The sequence below is a fragment of the Octopus bimaculoides genome, chromosome 3, assembly GCF_046866305.1.
Source record: "Octopus bimaculoides isolate indiv1 chromosome 3, ASM4686630v1, whole genome shotgun sequence".
NCBI classification, from domain to species: domain Eukaryota; kingdom Metazoa; phylum Mollusca; class Cephalopoda; order Octopoda; family Octopodidae; genus Octopus; species Octopus bimaculoides.
The window spans coordinates 67739683-67760284 of NC_142930.1; the positions used below are offsets into that span (position 1 = coordinate 67739683).

The 20602-nt window shown below is 37.5% G+C and overlaps 1 protein-coding gene across 1 annotated transcript in view; it reads right to left on the reverse strand.

Annotated features, from left to right (window-relative positions):
- The window catches only part of LOC106870333 (uncharacterized), a 38228-nt gene extending 19299 nt beyond the window's left edge, over positions 1-18929 (reverse strand). The window contains exons 1-3 of the mRNA XM_089348371.1: positions 18886-18929; positions 17700-17953; positions 7421-7508 (exon numbers count right to left, since the gene is read on the reverse strand). Coding sequence (XP_089204497.1) covers positions 7421-7508; positions 17700-17953; positions 18886-18929 — 386 coding nt within the window. The remainder of the gene's footprint in view (positions 1-7420; positions 7509-17699; positions 17954-18885) is intronic.
- Between the last annotated feature and the right edge of the window lie 1673 nt (positions 18930-20602).

The following is a 20602-nucleotide window of genomic DNA, read 5'->3' on the forward strand; positions in this document are numbered from 1 at the left end:
ATTTTAGGGACGAAAGTATATTTTATCAAATATCACAAGTACAAGCATAGCTTTGAGATTAAGAAGTAAGCTCCACAACCACAAGGCCTTAGCCTTGATTTGATCAGTGCTTTGTGAGTGATACTGAAAGAAGGAATCTATGAGGAAGCCCATCATGTATATATGTGTGTATATATAATCCACTCTGTGGAGTGGTTGGTGTTAGAAAAGGCATCCTGCTGTAAAAATCCTGCCAAAAGACACAACAGTCTGGAGTAGTCTTCTACCTGACCAGCTCCTGTCAACTGTCCTACCCATGCCTGCATGGAAGACAGACGTTAAACAATGATGATGCTGCTGCTGCTGATGATGATGATCATCATCATCCTTTAACATCTTTTTTTTCCATGTTGGTATGCATTAGATGGTGTGACCAGAGCCAGAAAACCAGAGAGCTGAACCAGGTTCCATTCTAATTTGGCTTGATTTCTATAACTGGACACCCTTCCTAACACCAACCACTTACAATGTGGACTGGGTGATTTTAGCATGGTACCAGCATGAGCACTTTTATGTGGCACCAGTATGAGTGCTTATTATGTGGCACTGGCACAGGACTCTTGCAGGCTAACCCTCTTCACCAGGAAGAGCAATCTTAACATGTCTGCTGTGAAGGATGGATCTGCTTGAATACAGCAAGATACCAGATAACTCAGTTCTTTGTCATTTTCTCTGAAAAGTTCAGTGTCCTGAGGTCGTCCTTCAGTACTTTGTCCATATGTTTATCTTAAATGGCAATTTCTGTCAGTCTATCTGTCTGTTACCACCTCACTGCCTACAACAGTGAACCAGTTTTGACGAAACTTTGCATACATGTTAAACTAATATCTAGTTCAATTATAGGCTAATTGGATTTTAATAAAAATCTATAATAGACCCCGCCCCCTAGGGGGTTTAAGGTATTATTTGATAAAGTGAGAAGGGTGCAAGAGTTTAGTGTGAGGGAAATGTGGGGGCATAGTGAGTGTGGCTGATATCAGGGAAGGGGAAAACAAAATTGTGTGACAAATATGGAGTGGCAATGGGATGATAACGTTAATATAGATGTCATTCAGGGATATACACACAATGTAAATACATAGATACATGCATACACACACACACACACACATGCACATAAGTAACTTTTAAAATGCCAAGGAAGGGAAAGACATGTGAGTGTGAGGAATTTGTAGCTTTAAGGAGAGAGGAGGTAAGTTGACAACAATTGTTCACAGGTGGCTTTTTTGCTGTCCATCACAAGGAAGCACTCACACATAGACACACACACATACATATATATACATACATACGTACATCCATACATATATCTACTATGCACCATTTTAAACTCGTGGTTACTTGTATGTTTGTAAATGTATGAGTGCATGTTTGTTTGTGTTTGTGTTTGTGTGTGTGTGTGTGTGTGTCTGTGTGTGTGCACGATGTCCTATAACTGTCTCTCTACTTTTGTAGGGTCTTCCCTGTTGCTATCACATATTGTGAAATTTTTAAATTACATCAAATTTGGAATATAGAAATAATTTTCCACATTAAATCTGATTTTGTTATTTATTTGTTCCAGAATAATTGCTGAAAAATGTTATTGAGGTTTAAAGTTTAATCAGGTTTACCTAATCAGAAAACAGGATTTGGAAGCTGGCATTTCTTGCATGATAGCTGTCTATCACAAAATGAAAGCAAAATCACTACGAGGGTGAATTTTTATTAAATAAATGAAAGCAAAGCATTATGACGACCAAAGTTGTAAGAACTTCTGAAATTTTAATAAATTTTAATGAATAAAGTCATGTGAAACGGTCAAACAGACATGTAAATAATTTAAAAAGGAAAAAATTCCTCAACGAAGTTTTTTGTGAAAAATTGCACAAATCTGTCCCCATCTGTTGGGGAAGGCATGGTCTGTTATGGAATAAACAAAAATTTGTATAAGACATTCTATTATAAAAATTGACAGGCTATTCAGCTAGTATGTTTCCCCCTCTCGTTCTTCCTCTCTACTACTACGTATCTCGCTTTACCCCTCTCGTTCTTCCTCTGTTACTACTACGTATCTCTTTTTTCCCCCTCGTATTTCCTCTCTTTCTCTTTTCCCCTGTTGCTCACCTATTCTTCTACTTCCTCCCTTTGTTTCTCCCTCTACCACTCTCTCTACCGGCATGGTCACATGCTTCCGGTCAATAATCCTTTCCTTCCTTGGCTTTCGCCAAGTAACGCACGCACCACTTTGTCCCTCTCAAGTTCGTGCCTCATCACGTTCATACACACATAATTTTCCTCGTCTGGCCGTAAAGCCTTTTCTGTTTGTTTTCCTGTCTTGATTTTTGTCCGCCACTACATTCCTCCATGGCTAGATTTAATTTGCGTATACAAATTTAATCTGCGATCCATGGGACGAGCCGTTTTAACGATGCGTCCTGCCCAAGCTCGTCGAAACGCCGGTGTTAAAACGTGGGTAGCTGATGAAGTAGAATGTTCTCTATGTGACTCGTGTGTTCTCGTCTACGTTTGTTTGCAATGTCCTGTACCCAGATATGCACCTATACTTACAGGTGGATGTCAGTATGCACATACCTGTACGTATATATGCATATACTCATTTACTATTTGTTTATATATATATATATATATATATATATATATATATATGTATGTATGTATGTGTATATATATATATATATATATATATATATATATATATATACGCGTATATATATACACACACATACATATACACACACACACACACACACATACATATAGTTATTTTACTGTTTTGTGTCATTAGATAGTGAGACTGTACTAGGGCTTTATCTTCAAGAATATTTAGTTGATCATGTTGGCCCCAATACATATTTTAGTTTTATTATGTTGATCACTGTTTATTGAATGGTTCACATTTCTGATATAAAAGAGTGCAACTTGATACACTAAGAAGTACACGTACACATGTGTGTGTGGGGGGTGCATGTATGCATGCTTGTGTGTGTGCAATGGTTTCCACACAATTTCTGTCTACCAAATTGCTTTCATGGGTTATTAGTCAACTCAAGACTACAGTAGAAGACGCTTACCCTAGATGCCAAGCCATGAGATCAAATTCCAAATCACATGATTGTAAATTGAACTTTCCATTCATATTGGTGAAATATATACATACAGGCAAGAAAATTGCCGATAAACTGATGTATAGAAAAAAAATACCTTTAGGCATTTAACTACCTATGTTACTGAATACTGTGAATGAGTGATTAGTTCATAAGAAACCTATAACTAGCATGTTGTTCACAAAGTATAGAAATGATAAATGTATCCTCATTTTACTCTTTTGATCCAGTATCATGTCTCATGTCTCTGAGATCCAACATACTAATATCTAACTTCACCATTTTCTCTCATATCTTTCAGAGTCACAAATAGCTTTCACTATCAACACACATGGCATGTTTTTCACCCAAAGCTTATCATTCATTTAGACTACATCTCCATTCTGGAGCAATCATATCACTTGTGTTAGCCATTGACTGATGATTATAATTACCCCAACTCGTTCAGTTTATTTGTGCTCTGGATTTTGTTAGATTTAGCAACCAAATCTCCTTCAATCACACCTTACCAACTAAAAACAAGGACACATTGAAGCATAATGAAATGAAAGAGTTAAAATAATATTTATGAGGTGGTATCAAAAAGTTCCCAAACTAGTTCTGTAGGATGCCAACAGATGGCAGCACATGGTTGTGTGCACTGTGAGAGCTAGCAGTGACTATGAGGCAGTGTGCCAAATGACATTGTGTTTACTTTGCAAGTTATGAAATTTGTGTTTTTGTAAACATTTGTGCTGTAGTAAATGATTTTGTCATGGACAGAAACAAAAATCCAACATGAAATTTTATGTTAAACTTGGGAAGTTGTACACAATGTTTCAAAAACAGAAGAACATCTTTGGAAGACAATGAGTGATATGGAAGATCTACCACAAGTGTCACCCCATTGAGAATTCATCCCCCAAGGCCAGACTATCAATCAAGAGTTCTACTGTGATATTTTGAAGCGTTTGAGGAAGGACATTTGGTGAAAGCAACCGGATCTGAAGAACACAAATGATTGGATTCTTCACAACAACAACGCATCTAGTCACTGTACTTTCCTCACTTGTGAGTTTCTCACCAAAACCATGGTATTGCATCTGCACTTGCCCTATTCACCAGATTTTGCACCAGTGGACTGCCATCTCTACTCCAAGATGAAAATGCAGCTTAAAGGTCGCTGTTTTAATACCATTGTCAGGATCCAGGGTGAACTGCAGAAGCCCTCGACTCACTAACAGAAAACAACTTCCAGGTTGGATTCTAAAAGTGACAGGAACGCTGGGACCGGTGTATTGCTTCGCAAGGTGACTATTTCAAAGGAGATGATGTTAAAACTTAGGTAAGTAAGTTATTTTCTATTAAACATAACTAGTCCGGGAACTTTTTCATACTACCTCATATTTGTCATTATGCACAGGAAATATGTTGTGTGACTGTCATATTTCACTTAAGATATTTCTGATTAAGTTAAATGAAACAAAAACTAGGATACAGATCTCTCTCTCTCTCTCTCTCTCTCTCTCTCTCTCTCTCTCTCTCTCTCTCTCTCTCTCTCTTTCTCTCTCTCTCTCTCTCTCTCTCTCTCTCTCTCTCTTCCCTCAGCTCAGCTTAACTTTTACTCAACAGCCATTGCTCTGAAGTCATATAAAATATTGACTCACTATTAATCAGTGTAAACTACAGTGATATCTCAATGGGAACTTATTGCAATAATCCCAACTTACAATCTCTTTGTACAAACTATCAAATTCATTGTGTTTGTACCATGAAAAAAGCACCCAGTACACTCTATAAAGTAGTTGGCATTAGGAATGGCATCAAGTTATAGAAACCAAGCCAAAACAGAGTTTTTGGAACCTGGCCATCCAAACCATGCCAGCATCGAAAACGGATGTTAAATGTTGATGAAGATGATGATGATCATGAAAGTGTTCTGAGATGTATTCCCATAGATGTTACAGTTGGTGTCAACTAAACATACATCAATCACACTGGTGATCAGGCAATTTATTTATTTCTTCTTTATCATTGTTCAATGTCAACTTGTAAAAGTCAGATCTCATTTTCTCTCCATATTATCCAATTCATTGTCAATTACTGTCTAAGTAGTAATTTATAAAAGTCAAAATCAACTCTGACATTCCAGGGTAAAGATTTTATTAATTTTTGTTTTTTCTTTTTAAAGTGCCTTTAGCAGAGTGAACTCTGTTACATGCAGCAGTGCCTGACCTCTTTAATGTGTATACCTTCTTCCCATTAATCTCAAAGGCCCTGGAAAAACTCACTAGCACTGTGCTTTTCCCTCTGACTGAATTATGTGTTATGGAGGTATGGTGTGGTGCAGTGTGGTGTGATGTGGTGGTAAACCAGGCAAGATATTAAGCCTACTACCTAAACTTGTCCTAAGAATCATCAATCACTTGACACTTTCCCTTTGTTTCTCATTATTAATTTTTGTTGCTAAGGCACTGAGCTGGCAGAATCATTAGCATGCCAGGCAAAATGCTTAATGGCATTTTGTCCATTTTTAAGTTCTGGGTTCAAATTCTGCCAAGGTCAACTATGCTTGTTATCCCTTTTGGGGTTCATAAAATGAGTACCAGTTGAACACTGGGTTGATGTAATTGACTTACTCCCTGCTACAAAATGCCTTATGCCAAAATTTGAAATCATTATTAATTTTTATTGTGAGAACTAATAATCATTTCTACTAAAGGCACAAGGCTTGAAATTTTGGGGAAAGGAGAGGCCTAGTCATTTACATTGACCCCAGTGCTCAACTGGTATTTATGTCATCAACTCCCAAAAGGATGAAAAATAAAGCTGGTCTTTGTGGAATTTGAACTTAGAACAAAGACAGATGAAATGCCACTAAGCTTTTTGTCTGGCATGCTAACAATTCTGCCAACTTGCTGCTTTTTTCTAAGAACTAATAATGAACACAGGCAAAATGAGTGAGTGGTGGTGGAGTGACTGAATAATAATAACATCGAAAAAATATTTAAATATTTGTTCACACTCTTTATATTTTAAGTTCAAATCTTGCTAAAGTCAGTTTTGCCTTTCATACTTCTAGAGTCGATAAAATGAAGTTCCAACCAAATACTGACATTGATGGAACCAAATTAACCCCTCCCCCTTAAAATTGCTGGCACTTTTGACTAAACAAAAAACAATTTGTAACTAAATGTTTAAATTAGTCTAGTTCACCTCATAGAAATAGACCCTGTTATAATTTTCTAGTTTTCTGTATCTCCACAAACAGAACCACTTCCACTAACTGGTTGTCCAGTACTGACTTAGCCATCCACTCTTTTCATCACCATCAATATGAGAATAAATATTGTTTCAAATTTTGGCACAAAGCTAACAGTTTCAGGGAAGGGAACAAGTTGATTAAATCAACCCTCATGCTCAGCTGGTACTTATTTTATCGACCCCAAAAGGATAAAAGGTAAAGTCAACCTCAGAATAATTTGAACTCAGAAAGTAAAGATTGAAGAAATGCTAAGCATTTTGCCCTGCATACTAATGATTTTGTCATGTTTTCTATATGCAAACATAGCTGTGTGGTTAAGAAGCTTATTTTGTAATCATGTGGTCTTGAGTTCAGTCTCACTGTACAGCATCTTGGGCAAGAAATTATATGTAAGCCTATTGTGTGTGTGTGTGTGTGTGTGCACATGCACATGTCTTTAGGTTTGTGTTTGCCCCACACCGTCACCACATTTTGGTTTGTTTATGTCCATGCAACTTAGCAGTTTGGCAAAAGAGACCAATAGAATAAGTGTCAGACTTAAAAGAATTAAGTAGTGGAGTTAATTTGGTTGACTAAATCCTTCAGGACAGTGCCCTAACATAGCTGCAGTCCAGTGTCACTCCATCGGTTATGATGACAAGGGATCCAGTTGATCTGATCAATGAAACAGTTTGCTTGTGAAATTAATATGCAAGTGGCTGAGAACCCAACAGATATGCATACCTTTAATGTAGTTCTCAGGGAGATTCAGTGTGACACAGAATGTGACAAAGCTGGCTCTTCGAATTACAGGTACTATTCATTTTTGCCAGCTGAGTGGACTGGAGCAATGTGAAATAAAGTGACTTGCTCAAGGACACAATGCACCACCAGGAATCAAACTCACAACCTTACAACCATGAGCTGAATACCCTAACCACTAAACCATGCACCATCACTGTCCCATGACAGTGAAAAATAAAAAGATAAAGATAGTAGGCAAAAAAATTGTCACATAGTAAAACATTAAATTGTAGATGAAATTACATACTTTTCTCCAATTTCTCCTTGTTTAATAATCAACTCATTTGCCTTTTTTCTTTCAAATTTACAATTCCTTATGACATCTGTAATAGTTTCTGGAAAGAATAAGTTATATTTAGATACACAAAAATCTGTTCCAGCCATGTAGGTCAAAACTCAGTCACAGTAGAAGTATAAATATCTGAATCAGTTTTTATGAAACATATCAATCATTGACTGATATCATCAATAGAATGCAACATCTTATGAAGATATAGAAAAAGATCCTCAGAAAGATTTCTTACCTGAAAAATGGGTAAAAGTTAGTGACAGGACAAGAAGTTAGCTGTAAAATAATTTTTTCTACTAAAGGCACAAGGCCTGAAATTTGGTGAGAGGGTACTAGTTGATTACATCAATCCCAGTGTTTCACTTGTTCTTAATTTATCGACCTCAAAAGAATGAAAGACAAAGTTGACCTCAGCAGAATTTGAACTCAGAATGTAGCGACAGGCAAAATACTGCGAAGCATTTCGTCTAGCAGGCTAACAATTCTGCCAACTCACCACCTTGTAAAATAATGTCTTAATAATAATTACTCATCCAACCCATGCTAGCTTGGAAACAGATGTCAAATAAGTCAACAAATATATATATGTATATATGCATGTGTGTATTTATGTATATATATATATATTGTAATTGTAATATTTGGTCAATAACTGATGAGGATTTGAAGCTTATCTGCATTCTGTTATATGTATGGTCATTTTTCCCCTTTTTTCTGTAAATTTCTTTGTCCCCCCTGTGCTACATACTCCTTATGTATATATATATATATATATATATCATCAATGTCATCATCATCATCATCATCATCATTTAATGTCTATCTTCCATATTGGTATGGATTGGACTGTTTGACAGGAGCTGGTAAACCAGAGGAATGCACCAAGTTCCATTGACTGTTTTGGCATGGTTTTTATGGCTCGGTGCTCTTCCTAATACCAACCACGTTACAGAGTAGACTGAGTGCATTTTACATGGTACTAGCACCAATGAGGTCTGCTTTGGTATGGTTTTTACAGCTTCATGGTTGTGAACAAGCAGCACGATCTTACAAGCAATGTCATTTGTTTACAATCATCCATGAAAAACATGTCTGGCCATGGGAAATATTGCCTTGCTTCAAAATATGTGAGGTTGGTAGCAGGAGGGGCATCCAACTGTAAAAATCTGCCTCAACAAATTCTGTCTGACCTTTGTGGACATCAACTGATGATGGCAGTATGTATGTATGTATGTATGTATGTACATATGTGTGTGTGTGTGTGTGTATGTACGTACGTATATACATACGTATGTATGTATGTATGTCTCTTCTGTTTTTTGATTATTATAAATCTTCCACTAAGGAGGGAGCCGGTTTCCACCAAAGATACAAGACTCCATCTTTGAGATGTAATTAACACAGACAAATTCACATTTGAAACTTGAGAAAAGTCTTGCATATTTTCGCTGTTCCACTCACAGACTGCACTTGTAATGTACGAATTAGCTGGTCGATTTCTCTTTCTGAAAATCCAAGTTTATCCAGATTCTCCTTTAAGCATTTACTAACAAAACCTAGTGATCAAATTATTATTGATATGAATATGAATTCATAGTCTGGATATAGAAGCTGGAGGTTTCGAAGTAGTTGTCCATAGATATCCTCTTTTTCTTTAATTTTCAAAGAGATATTTATATCTGCAGGGCAGCTGACCTGTGTGATGGTACATACCTTTGCCCCTCTGTCCCAAACAAGAATATCCAGTCTGTTATGTTTACATTTGACAAAAGTATTGATGGGAATATTCCACCAGTATTCGTTGAGCTGGTGTTTATGAATGTATTCCATAACAGAAGGGTTTTCTAAGTTTATTTCAAGATAGTCTTTTTTGCATATGGCATTGCAAATTGTTTTTGCAACATCATGCCACATAGGAAGATAGTACCATGATGACATTTTAGGACAGCTGCTAATCACATGTGTGATGTCTTCCACAGAAACATGAAATAGCCTACATATGTGGTTGCATCTTGGGATTACAAGAGCGTCACTGTGTCTCTTGTTCACCACATACTTTGTGGTAATCTCTTGTACCTGGATTGCAAACACATAGCCCTCAAAGTGTGATGTGATGTATGTATGTATGTACGTATGTATGTATGTACGTATGTATGTATGTATGTTTGTATGTATGTATGTACGTATGTATATAAGTATGTATGTATGTAAATACATACATAAGTATGCATGCATGTATGTATGTATGTATGTACACCCCCCCCCCACACACACACAAAGTCAGGCAGAAAGTAGGAACTATATATAAGCAAGCAGATACATAGATGGATAGATGTGTGTGTGTGTATGTAAGTTGATTGGTATTTTATTTGATTGTCAAAGATATTACTTTACAAAACTGTAGTTTACAATAATGAATTCTAAATTGAAAATGTTATGTATTTTAGTTAGAAAAGACTCCTACCTTTCCCAAAATGACTTAGATGCAAATGGTTGACAGCTGTATGTAATTTCTTTGCTGAGTGGTATTTAAATTAGTTTTGTAATCAAATGTTATTGTCCTTCACTGACTTTTTTAACATAAAAAGAAATTTAAAGAAGAGATAGTGGGGTTCGGGTAGAAAAAAGAAACAAGATGTTAATAAAACTAAGGAATGTGCTTTAATGAGGTATAACTCTTCAGTTTAGGACAGGAGCCTAGTGGTTAGGGGTATCAAATTCACAATTGCAAGATTGTGGTTTCAATTCTTGGATCTGGTGGTGTTATCTGTTACTTGTTTCAGTCATTAGACTGCAGTCATGATAGGTCACTGCCTTGAATTTTTAGTCAAATGAATCGACCCCACTACTTATTTTTTAAGCCTGGCACTTATTCTATCAGTCTTTTTTGCTGAGCCACCAAGTTACGGGAATGCAAACACACCAACACCAGTTGTCAAGTGGTGGTGGGGAACAAACACAGACTCAAAGACACATACACATATATATATATATATATATATATATATATATATATACTTTATTTAAAATCAGCAGAAATATAACAAAAAACTGTTACTCGGAGTTTCACATTCCCATTCATCAGACAGTTTTGTTAGTTTCTAATAAAACTGTCTGATGAACAGGAACTTGAAACTCTGAGTAACAGCTTTTTGTTATATTTCTGCTGCTTTTAAATAAAGCATATTACTCTACCTCTGGTATTTGAGTACTCTTTTTTCCACCTTGTTGCACATTTATGTGCTTACTCTGGTTTATATATATATATATATATATATATATATATATATATATATATATATATATATATATATATATATAGGTATGTACATACATGCACATATATATGCATATACTCATATATTGTTTGTATCACACAATCGAATGCACGCGTTACCTTTACAAGTAAGTTTTGAAAGCATTTAACGAAATAGAAGGGGATATAGCATCATACAACGTGGAAGACAATTGGAGATTTCTGCGGGACAACCTGTTGAAAGCCACCGACCAGATTTGTGGGTGGTGTAAGGTCCCCTCCCGACCCAGAGTAACGTGGTGGTGGAACAAGGAGGTAGACAGGACTATTAGACAAAAGAAACAGGCTTGGAAGGACTGGAAGAATGGTGGTAGCAGGGAATTGTACCAATGTGCCAGAAGGGAGGCTAGGCGACAGGTTTATTTAGCCAGAGGGGAAGCAGATAAGAAAAGATTTGCCAATGTTTTGCGCTGTGAGGACCAAAGACTCGAGGTATTTCGTGTTGCAAGACAGTGTAGGAGAGAGAATAGTGATGTTGTAGGAGAGAGAATAGTGATGTTGTAGGAGAGAGAATAGTGATGTTGTAGGAGAGAGAATAGTGATGTTGTAGGAGAGAAATGTGTTCGCATGGATGATGGTACACTTGCACTAAATGAGGATGCAAAGAAAGAGGTCTGGAGATGCCACTACGATAGATTGCTTAATAAAGAGAATGAATGGGAGAAAGAGAGCCTGCCGTATGTCGACCCAATAGAGGGACCAGCTATCCGAGTTGATAGTACCGGGGTAGATAAAGCAATTAAGAGTATGAAGACCGGGAAAGCCCCCGGCCCATCAGGAATCACTGCAGAAATGCTCAAAATATCTGGCAGTGTTGGCTATAGCCTAGTCACCCGTATTACGAACCAGGTGATACACGAAGGAGTCATACCCAATGACTGCTGTAGCAGCATCATAGTCAACTGCTACAAAGATAAAGGTGACGCTTTAGATACAAATAATTACAGAGGCATCAAGCTGTTAGATCAGGTTATGAAAGTTACAGAGAGGGTCATAGCCCAACTAATTAGGGAGCGAATCAATTTAGATGAGATGCAGTTTGGGTTCGTGCCAGGTAAAAGCACTACTGATGCCTTATTTCTAGTGAGACAGCTGCAGGAGAAATACCTAGCTAAGGATAAACCTCTGTACCTGGCTTTCGTTGACATGGAGAAAGCCTTTGACAGGGTCCCCCGATCCCTTATCTGGTGGTCAATGAGGAAACTTGGGATAGAAGAATGGTTAGTGAGAGCTGTGCGAGCCATGTACAGAGAAGCTGCCAGTAAGGTGAGGGTTGGAAATGAGTACAGCAATGAATTCCGGGTAGAGGTAGGGGTCCACCAAGGTTCCGTCCTCAGCCCCCTCTTATTTATCATAGTCCTCCAGGCAATCACAGAGGAGTTCAAGACAGGTTGCCCCTGGGAGCTCCTCTATGCTGATGACCTTGCCCTAATTGCGGAGTCACTATCAGAACTAGAGGAGAAGTTTCAGGTGTGGAAGCAAGGTCTAGAATTGAAGGGCCTTAGAGTCAACCCAGCTAAAACCAAAATCCTAATAAGTAGGAAGGTAGATAAAACACAAACCCCTTCAGGTAGATGGCCCTGCTCAGTATGTAGAAAAGGAGTAGGTAGTAACTCTATAAGATGTACCCGGTGCAAGCTATGGACACATAAGAGGTGCAGCAACATCAAAGGCAGGTTAACTAGCAAGTTAGTTTATGTTTGTGGCAGATGTTCAGGTGCAATAAAGACTGTAAACAAACCGGAAACAACTTCTATCTCATTCCAGGGTGAAAAACTAGAGGTAGTTGATAGCTTCCGCTATCTGGGCGACCAAGTTAGTAGTGGGGGTGGGTGCACTGAAAGTGTAGCTGCTAGAATAAGAATAGCCTGGGCCAAGTTTAGAGAGCTCTTACCCCTGCTGGCGACAAAGGGACTCTCACTCAGAGTAAAAGGCAGACTGTATGATGCATGCGTACGAACAGCCATGCTACATGGCAGTGAAACATGGGCTGTAACTGCTGAGGACATACGTAAGCTCGCAAGGAATGAAGCCAGTATGCTCCGTTGGATGTGTAATGTCAATGTCAATACCCGTCAGAGTGTAAATATCTTGAGAGAAAAGCTGAACATTAGAAGCATCAGTTGTGGTGTGCAAGAGAGACGATTGCGCTGGTATGGACATGTGGTGAGAATGGATGAGGATAGCTGCGTGAAAAAGTGCCACACCCTAACAGTTGAGGGAACCCGTGGAAGAGGTAGGCCCAGGAAGACCTGGGCTGAGGTGGTGAGGCAAGACCTTCGTACATTGGGCCTCACCGAGGTGATGACTACTGACCGAAACCTTTGGAAATGTGCTGTGCGTGAGAAGACCCGGCAAGCCAAGTAAGATCGTTGCCAGTGCCCCTGGACTGGCTCTTGTGCGGGTGGCACATGAGATGCACCATTTTGAGCGTGGCCGTTGCCAGTACCGCCTGACTGGCTCCCGTAGGATTTTCGAGTGAGATCGTTGCCAGTGCCCCTGGACTGGCTTGTGCGAGTGGCACATAAAAGACACCATTTCGAGCGTGGCCGTTTTCATGCGGGTGACACGTAAAAGCACCCACTACACTCTCTGAGTGGTTGGCGTTAGGAAGGGCATCCAGCTGTAGAAACTCTGCCAAATTAGATTGGAGCCTGGTGTTGCCATCCGGTTTCACCAGTCCTCAGTCAAATCGTCCAACCCATGCTAGCATGGAAAGCAGACGTTAAACGATGATGATGATGATGATATAAGCAATGTTAATTCTCTAAATGAAGTATTAACAGTAACTGCACGATAAAGTGTAGTATATTGCGACTTAAGTGTGGCTGACCCCTAGGGGTGGATGTTACTGTTGCTTTTAGCCCCAGGAGGACATCTCCTCCAGCTGGCTTATTGACACACGACTGTGTCCTGTTTGCCAAGGGAAGTTATCCCTCTCACCCTGAAATCCGGATCCGTTCGTGCTACAGATCATGGTGAGAGGGATAACTTCCCTTGGCAAACAGGACACAGTCGTGTGTCGATAAGCCAGCTGGAGGAGATGTCCTCCTGGGGCTAAAAGCAACAGTAACATCCACCCCTAGGGGTCAGCCACACTTAAGTGGCAATATACTACACTTTATATATATATATATATATATATATATATATATATATACACACACACACACACACACACACACATATATATACTGTTGTGTCTGGGGATAGTCATTTTCTTTTTGTGCCTTATAATTTAACACACTCACCAGTAAAACTTCCACTTATTTCTTATTTTTATTTTCCTAAAATTTGTGTTGCCTCTTGCAACCTTTTCAATGGTCTTGACTCTGCAAGACGCAATGAAAATTTTAGGAAAATAAAAATAAGAAATAAGTGGAAGTTTTACCAGTGAGTGTGTTAAATTATAAGGCACAAAAAGAAAATGACTCACCCCAGACACAACAGAATATGCTTCAACACATGAACACACATAAAGAATCTTGCAAACCAAATCCCAAAACGAAATATATATATATATATACATTCAAGGGATGTCTTTCAGTTTCCATGTACTACATCCACTGGCAAGGCTTTAATCACCCTAGGCTATAGTAAAAGCCACTTGCCCAAGGTTCCTCACAGTGGGACTGAACCTGGAACCATGTGGTTGGGAAGCAAGCTTCTTACCACACAGCCATGCCTATGCCTGTGTTGTGTTCTTGAACGAAACACTTCTTCACATGTTGCTCTTCAATGACTTCAATACTTGACATGTGGCACACTATGCACCTGTTCAGGCAACATTAATTTGATGAAGTGAGTGAGCTAATGTACAGCACAAACATTTGATCACTATAAACAAATCATTTGTGTAGGTTGTTCAGCAAGAAACTGCAGAATCATCTTTCTTGGACTATGAGAGACTCACCATTGTTTCAATGTCCTCTTTTCCATGTTTGTGCAGATCAGATGGAATTTGTTAAGGCAGATTTTCTATGACCAAATGCCCTTTCTAACACCAAACTTCACTTGTTTCCAAAACAAGTAATATTTGCCCAATGCCAGACATGTTTCCCTGAAGATTGTAAACAAAAGCACTTGTGTGACAGTGACATTTGTTTTAAAACTATCACACTGTATCAAAAAAGGGAGTTAGTAACACCCCCACAAACACACACTTGCACTACCCCACATATACATACATACTTACATACATACATATAACCATATACACACACACACACATGCACACGCACACACACACACACACACACACACACACACACACAATAGGTTTCTTTCAGTTTCCATCAACCAAATCCACTTACAAGGCTTTGGTCAGCCCGAGGCTATAGTAGAAGACACTTGTCCAAGGTGCCACACAGTAGGACTGAATCCGGAACCATGTGGTTGGTAAGCAGAAACAGTTATAGCTTATCTGTTAAACATTGAGTGTTTAACAAAGATATTCTTTGTTCAATACTTTATTTCTTTATGGTAATACTTAATTGAAGCACCAATAGTAGTAGTAGTAGTAGTAGTAGTAATGGTTTCAAATTTTGGCACAAGGCCAACAATTTGGGGGTTTAGTCTATTACATAAACTCCAGTGCACAATTGCTACTTATATTATTGGCCCAAAAAGGTTGAACTCAGACCATAAAGCTGGAAGAAATATTGTTAAGCAGTTTGTCCAGCATGCTAACAATTCTGCTATTGTGCCAGTTCACCACCCTAATAATAATAATAATAATAATAATAATAATAATAATAATGATGATGATGGCGATGGTGATGATGATGCTGATGAGGATGATGATGATGATAAATAATTCTTTCTACTATAGGCTCAAGGCCTGAAATTTTGGGGGTTTGCATCAAGCTCAGTGTTTCACTGGCAATTTATTGACCATGAAATAATTAATAGGGGATGTCGACCTCGACAGAATTTGAACTCAAAGGTGGCGAGCTGGCAGAAACGCGAAATGCTTAGCGGTATTTCGTCTGCCGCTACGTTCTGAGTTCAAATTCCACCGAGGTCGACTTTGCCTTTCGTCCTTTCAGGGTCGATAAATTAAGTACCAGTTACACACTGGGGTCGATGTAATCGACTTAATCCCTTGTTTGTCCCCTCTATGTTTAGCCCCTTATGGGCAGTAAAGAAATAAGAATTTGAACTCAAAACGTAAAGATGGATAAAATGCTGCTAAGTATTTTGACCAGTGTGCTAATGATTCTGCCAGCTTGTCACCTTAATAATAAAACCCTGATGCAATACCAGGCAGTGGCTCTCATGGCTTCTGATCTTAACTGATTGGAAGTGTTATCATGTACATGTTTTGTCTTGCTGTAAAAAATGGGCTACAGCAAATATTCTGCTCAATACCACAAAGTTGCTTGTCAGTTGCTTGACCTTAACCAGTTGAGCATGTCCCTAAGTGGCTGATGATATGTGTATCTCTGATCATGAGCAAGAGTAGTGGGGGAGCATCATAGCCATGTGTTAAGAGAAATTCTTTGAGGTTTAAATAATTCACCTCTGGAAACATAAGTGTTTTGTTCAACATCCTTAAACAACCCTCCCTTATTTGGGGACCTTTTGAGTGAGATGGGCTACTTGACCTGAAGAAAATTCTAACTGGGTCCCAATCACCATGTAGTGCACATATGGTTGTGATGCATGTGCCTGGTATACCCTTATCAGATGGATAGTCATGATGGGTATATTAGGCTTTGTATGTTTGTACCCTAGTGTCACTTTGATGGTATGCACTGCTCTCTCACTTAATAATAATAATGATGATGATTGAATTAATAATATTTTAGTGTTGTGGATCGCACTATCTCAGCTTTGCATATAAGATCCAGAGTAATTTATTTTTCAAATCAATATCTGTCATTTAACCAACACTGTAAACACAAACCTAGTGCCAAATATACTGTGATCCCTTCTAATTCAATTGGATATAATTTAACCAGTTTTATAGCTCCAGTGTTCACTTATTAACCATTAGAAATTTTCTGAGTTGTATAGCTCTGACAAATTCAGATCTTTAAGTGAACCATCGAAACAAAGTTTTACATCTTAATGACACATAGAATACTTATAATAATAGAAATAAAAAGATACAAGATAACTTAAGAATGTATTTAAATGTAAAATATGAAATTTGTTGTATTATGTTTGACATATATGAGATTGGTAGTGAAAGCACATGCTCTAGTGGTTTGGGTGTTGCATTCATGATTGCAAGATTGTGGTTTCAATTCCCAGATCAGGCAGTGCATTGTGTTCTTGAGCAAAACACTTCCTTTCACATTGCTCTGCAATCACTTTGACATCTGACATTTGGCATAGTGTACACCTGTACAAGCAGCCTCGATTTGATGGTGGGAGTGAGCTAATGCAAAGCACAAACATCTGATCACTATAAACAAATCATCTGTGCAGGTTGTCCAGCAAATAAGTGTGGAACCCTCAGCTGTCATTTCTGACTGAAGAGTCCACCATATAAAATTGGTGGGTTGGTAAAAATTGATAAATATCTCAAGTATTTAGTCATATTCTTCAATGTTCTTGCTATGCTTGACTTTGCCTTTCAGCTCTTCAGGAAAAATATGTACTGGTAATATTCAGGGTAAATATATATCATTTGATCCAGCATCCACACTATAAAAAAAATTGGCCTTATGCCAAGTTAACCCAACCATATATTTTACCTGTTAATTTAAAACTGGCCAAATCTGGCCTCTCACACCTATCCTACAATGTCATTCTTAAAATAAATAAGCAATCACATCATCAGGATCTCAAAGGTATGAGATAATACATTATTAATTCAAAACAATGTGAATAAATAATTATTACTATTGACAGAGTAACCTGAATACTAAAGAGTTAAAGCAATTTTTTAAATTGATAAAATAATTTACAAACCTGTTTTCAAATTGTTGAAAATTTTCCGCACTCTTGATTTGAACCAGCCCACCAGTTCTTCACATTCAGACTGTTGTCTAAGGCTTGGAGGCTTTGATAAAATACTAACAACATAGTTATACTGAGAATTCATTTCCAAAACTTGCTGAATTAAGCTTTTCACATCAAATGTTCTTGACAAATGGACCCAACGTTCTTTGGCAGTTTTAGACTTCAAGTTAGCTATGTTGCTCTGACTTTTTATATTAGTGAGTCTAGACAAGGATGAAGATATAACATATTACATGAAAATTACAAAGAAACATGACAGACAAAAATAAATGTTGGATACTTGTAGTAATCAAATATAATGTGGCAAACTTATGTGAGAGTTTCTAGCTAGTCAATCAACATTTTACTTCTTTATTTATAAATAAAGAAGTAAATCAGAGGCAGAAGAACAGTATTCATGGCATTAGCAAAAACTCACAGACTTACTTAATGCAGCCATCAAATCTCTATGCATGGATGACAAAAAAAGTAGGGAAAATATTTTATATAAAATCAAGATATGAACATTCGATAACTTTCAGTCGCTTAAATGCCACTAAAAGCAGGACAAGCTAGTGGGCCCGTAAGCTCGAAACAGATTGTGTGTGTGTGTGTGTGTGTGAGAGAGAGAGAGAGAAAGAGAGACAGAGATAGGGATTAAGGAAATCTGGGTAAATATCTCAGTCAGCACACCATGTGAAAAACCTGGCTAACAGAATATCCAAGAAAAGAAAATCAGAACCTGTAAACAGTAAATCCTCAGGGCATTGATACAAGCTGCAAACTGAATGAGATTCACCAATCATTTAGTTGGTGCATTTATAGTAAAATATAATAGCAATCAGATGAAAAAAACAAAGATGATGTTATATGATTTTATTTAAGGTTATGATCATTTTGAAAGGCCTCAGGAGTTATCCTATTACTATGCACATTGGTTTATACATATAAAATTCATATAAATGCACACCATACAATTAATTATTGAAACAGTAGTAAATTTCCTTTCTCTCTTTTTACTGTACAAGCATACAATTGAACTTGGCAATTTCTTGATCTTTCCGGGACTGTGGTACATACTAAATCAAAGAAGGTAATGTAACATGCCTTTCCATCTACAATCTCTATCAACTAAATTATCTTCTTAGGGGAATACTTGATGTTTAGAACTTTGATACTATGCAACTCCAACTCCACCATAGTATATGTTTGTTGGAAACTCAAAATCTACCATAATAACTTTATGGTGGTAGTGGTGGTGGTGGTGGTGGTGGTGGTGGCGGCGGCGCTGGCGGTGGCAGTGGTAGCGGCGGTGGTGGCAGCAGCGGTGGCAGCAGCGGTGGCAGTGGTGGTGGTGTTGGTGGTGGTGGTAAAATTTGATTCAACAATAAGCATGACCATTGCTTGTTAATGAGCTGTAAAGTACAAATGTCTCTTCTCAGTTAAATGCTATGCAAAATCATGATATTTGATATTGTGCACTGACATGTATCTCTTCAGACAACCAATAGAAAGATAATGGTTGATACATGATGACAGACATGTGTTCTTTCAGGTGGTGATGATCTATTATTAGTTGGCTTTGAGTCATTAACAAGACAGGCCTTTGAAGGACAAACTGATTACAAGTTGAGCATTTAAAGGAATTATTAATATCAATGAGGTTTCCTTTCTTTGCATCTCATTTTAATTTTTCATGTTTAACATGTTTAATGTATTTCTCTTCAAATGCTTTGCTTGGCCATATAGTGTATATTTTTTCCTACAAGCCCTATCAAATGCATTTTTTTCCAATTTATTACATGAATGTTACTCTTTTTAAAAGCTGATGTAAGGCAGATTTTGTATCTTAACTTCAGTTTGTGAGGTCTTTTTCCAGAACATACTTCTCCATAGAGTAGACACACTGGAATTTGTTCATCTTCCATATGACTATATGATCTGCTCACCACCATATACTATGTTGCAAGAACGCTTCTCTATTTACAACACTTGCTAACTCCAGGATATAAACAAAATTTATATGTCTTTGAAGCATAGTCATTATATTAAAAACAATTGGAGCCAAATGCATTCCAGCTGTTTAATATGTTTTGAATAAAGTTTATATTTCACATCCATACAACAAAATCAGACATGTTTTGAATACATGGTTTGAAAATAGATAGTTTAGTGTCATTTTATATCTGTATATCCATTAAGACTGAAATAAAGATTGAAATTTGACCATGTGCAGCTAAAACTAAGTCAAAGTATTTGTTCTGCTTATAATCCTCCCAACCAAGAATTGTTTTTCATTAAATGAGTTTAGCTAATAGTATTTTTAGTTTAGTCGAGAATTGTTTTTAATTAAGTCTAGAATTGTTTTATGACTGTTCTTGTTTTGCATAGATATCTGTGGAGTCCAGTCTTCTCTTTTCTTCTCTCTCTTTCTCTCTTCCACTCTCTCACTCCATTTTTCTGTCTGTCTTTCTATCTATCTCTCTTTCTCTCACATTCTTTGTATTTTAATTATATTTTCTAGCATCTGTGAAAGAAGATACATATTGAATATATTTAGCTACTTTATCCGCTTATTTTCCTCTCCACTAAGAAGAAATATATATAATGTGTGTGTGGTTAACTTTTACAAAGAAAAGGTTGACCATGACTTCAAAACTTTAGCTTGTTTGTCTCATCAGACTGTGGTTTACTCGGATTCCTTTTGGCTATATATAATCTTTGACAAGCTGTTTTTTGATGTCAGTGGAGTCATGTGAAATAATAGGTAGATGTGGTGTAGGAAGACTGGCAAAATGTAACAAGGAAGGATAGGAGGAATGTATGCATTTATAGGTGTAGGTCGTTAGAAAATTATGGGGAGATTTATTTTG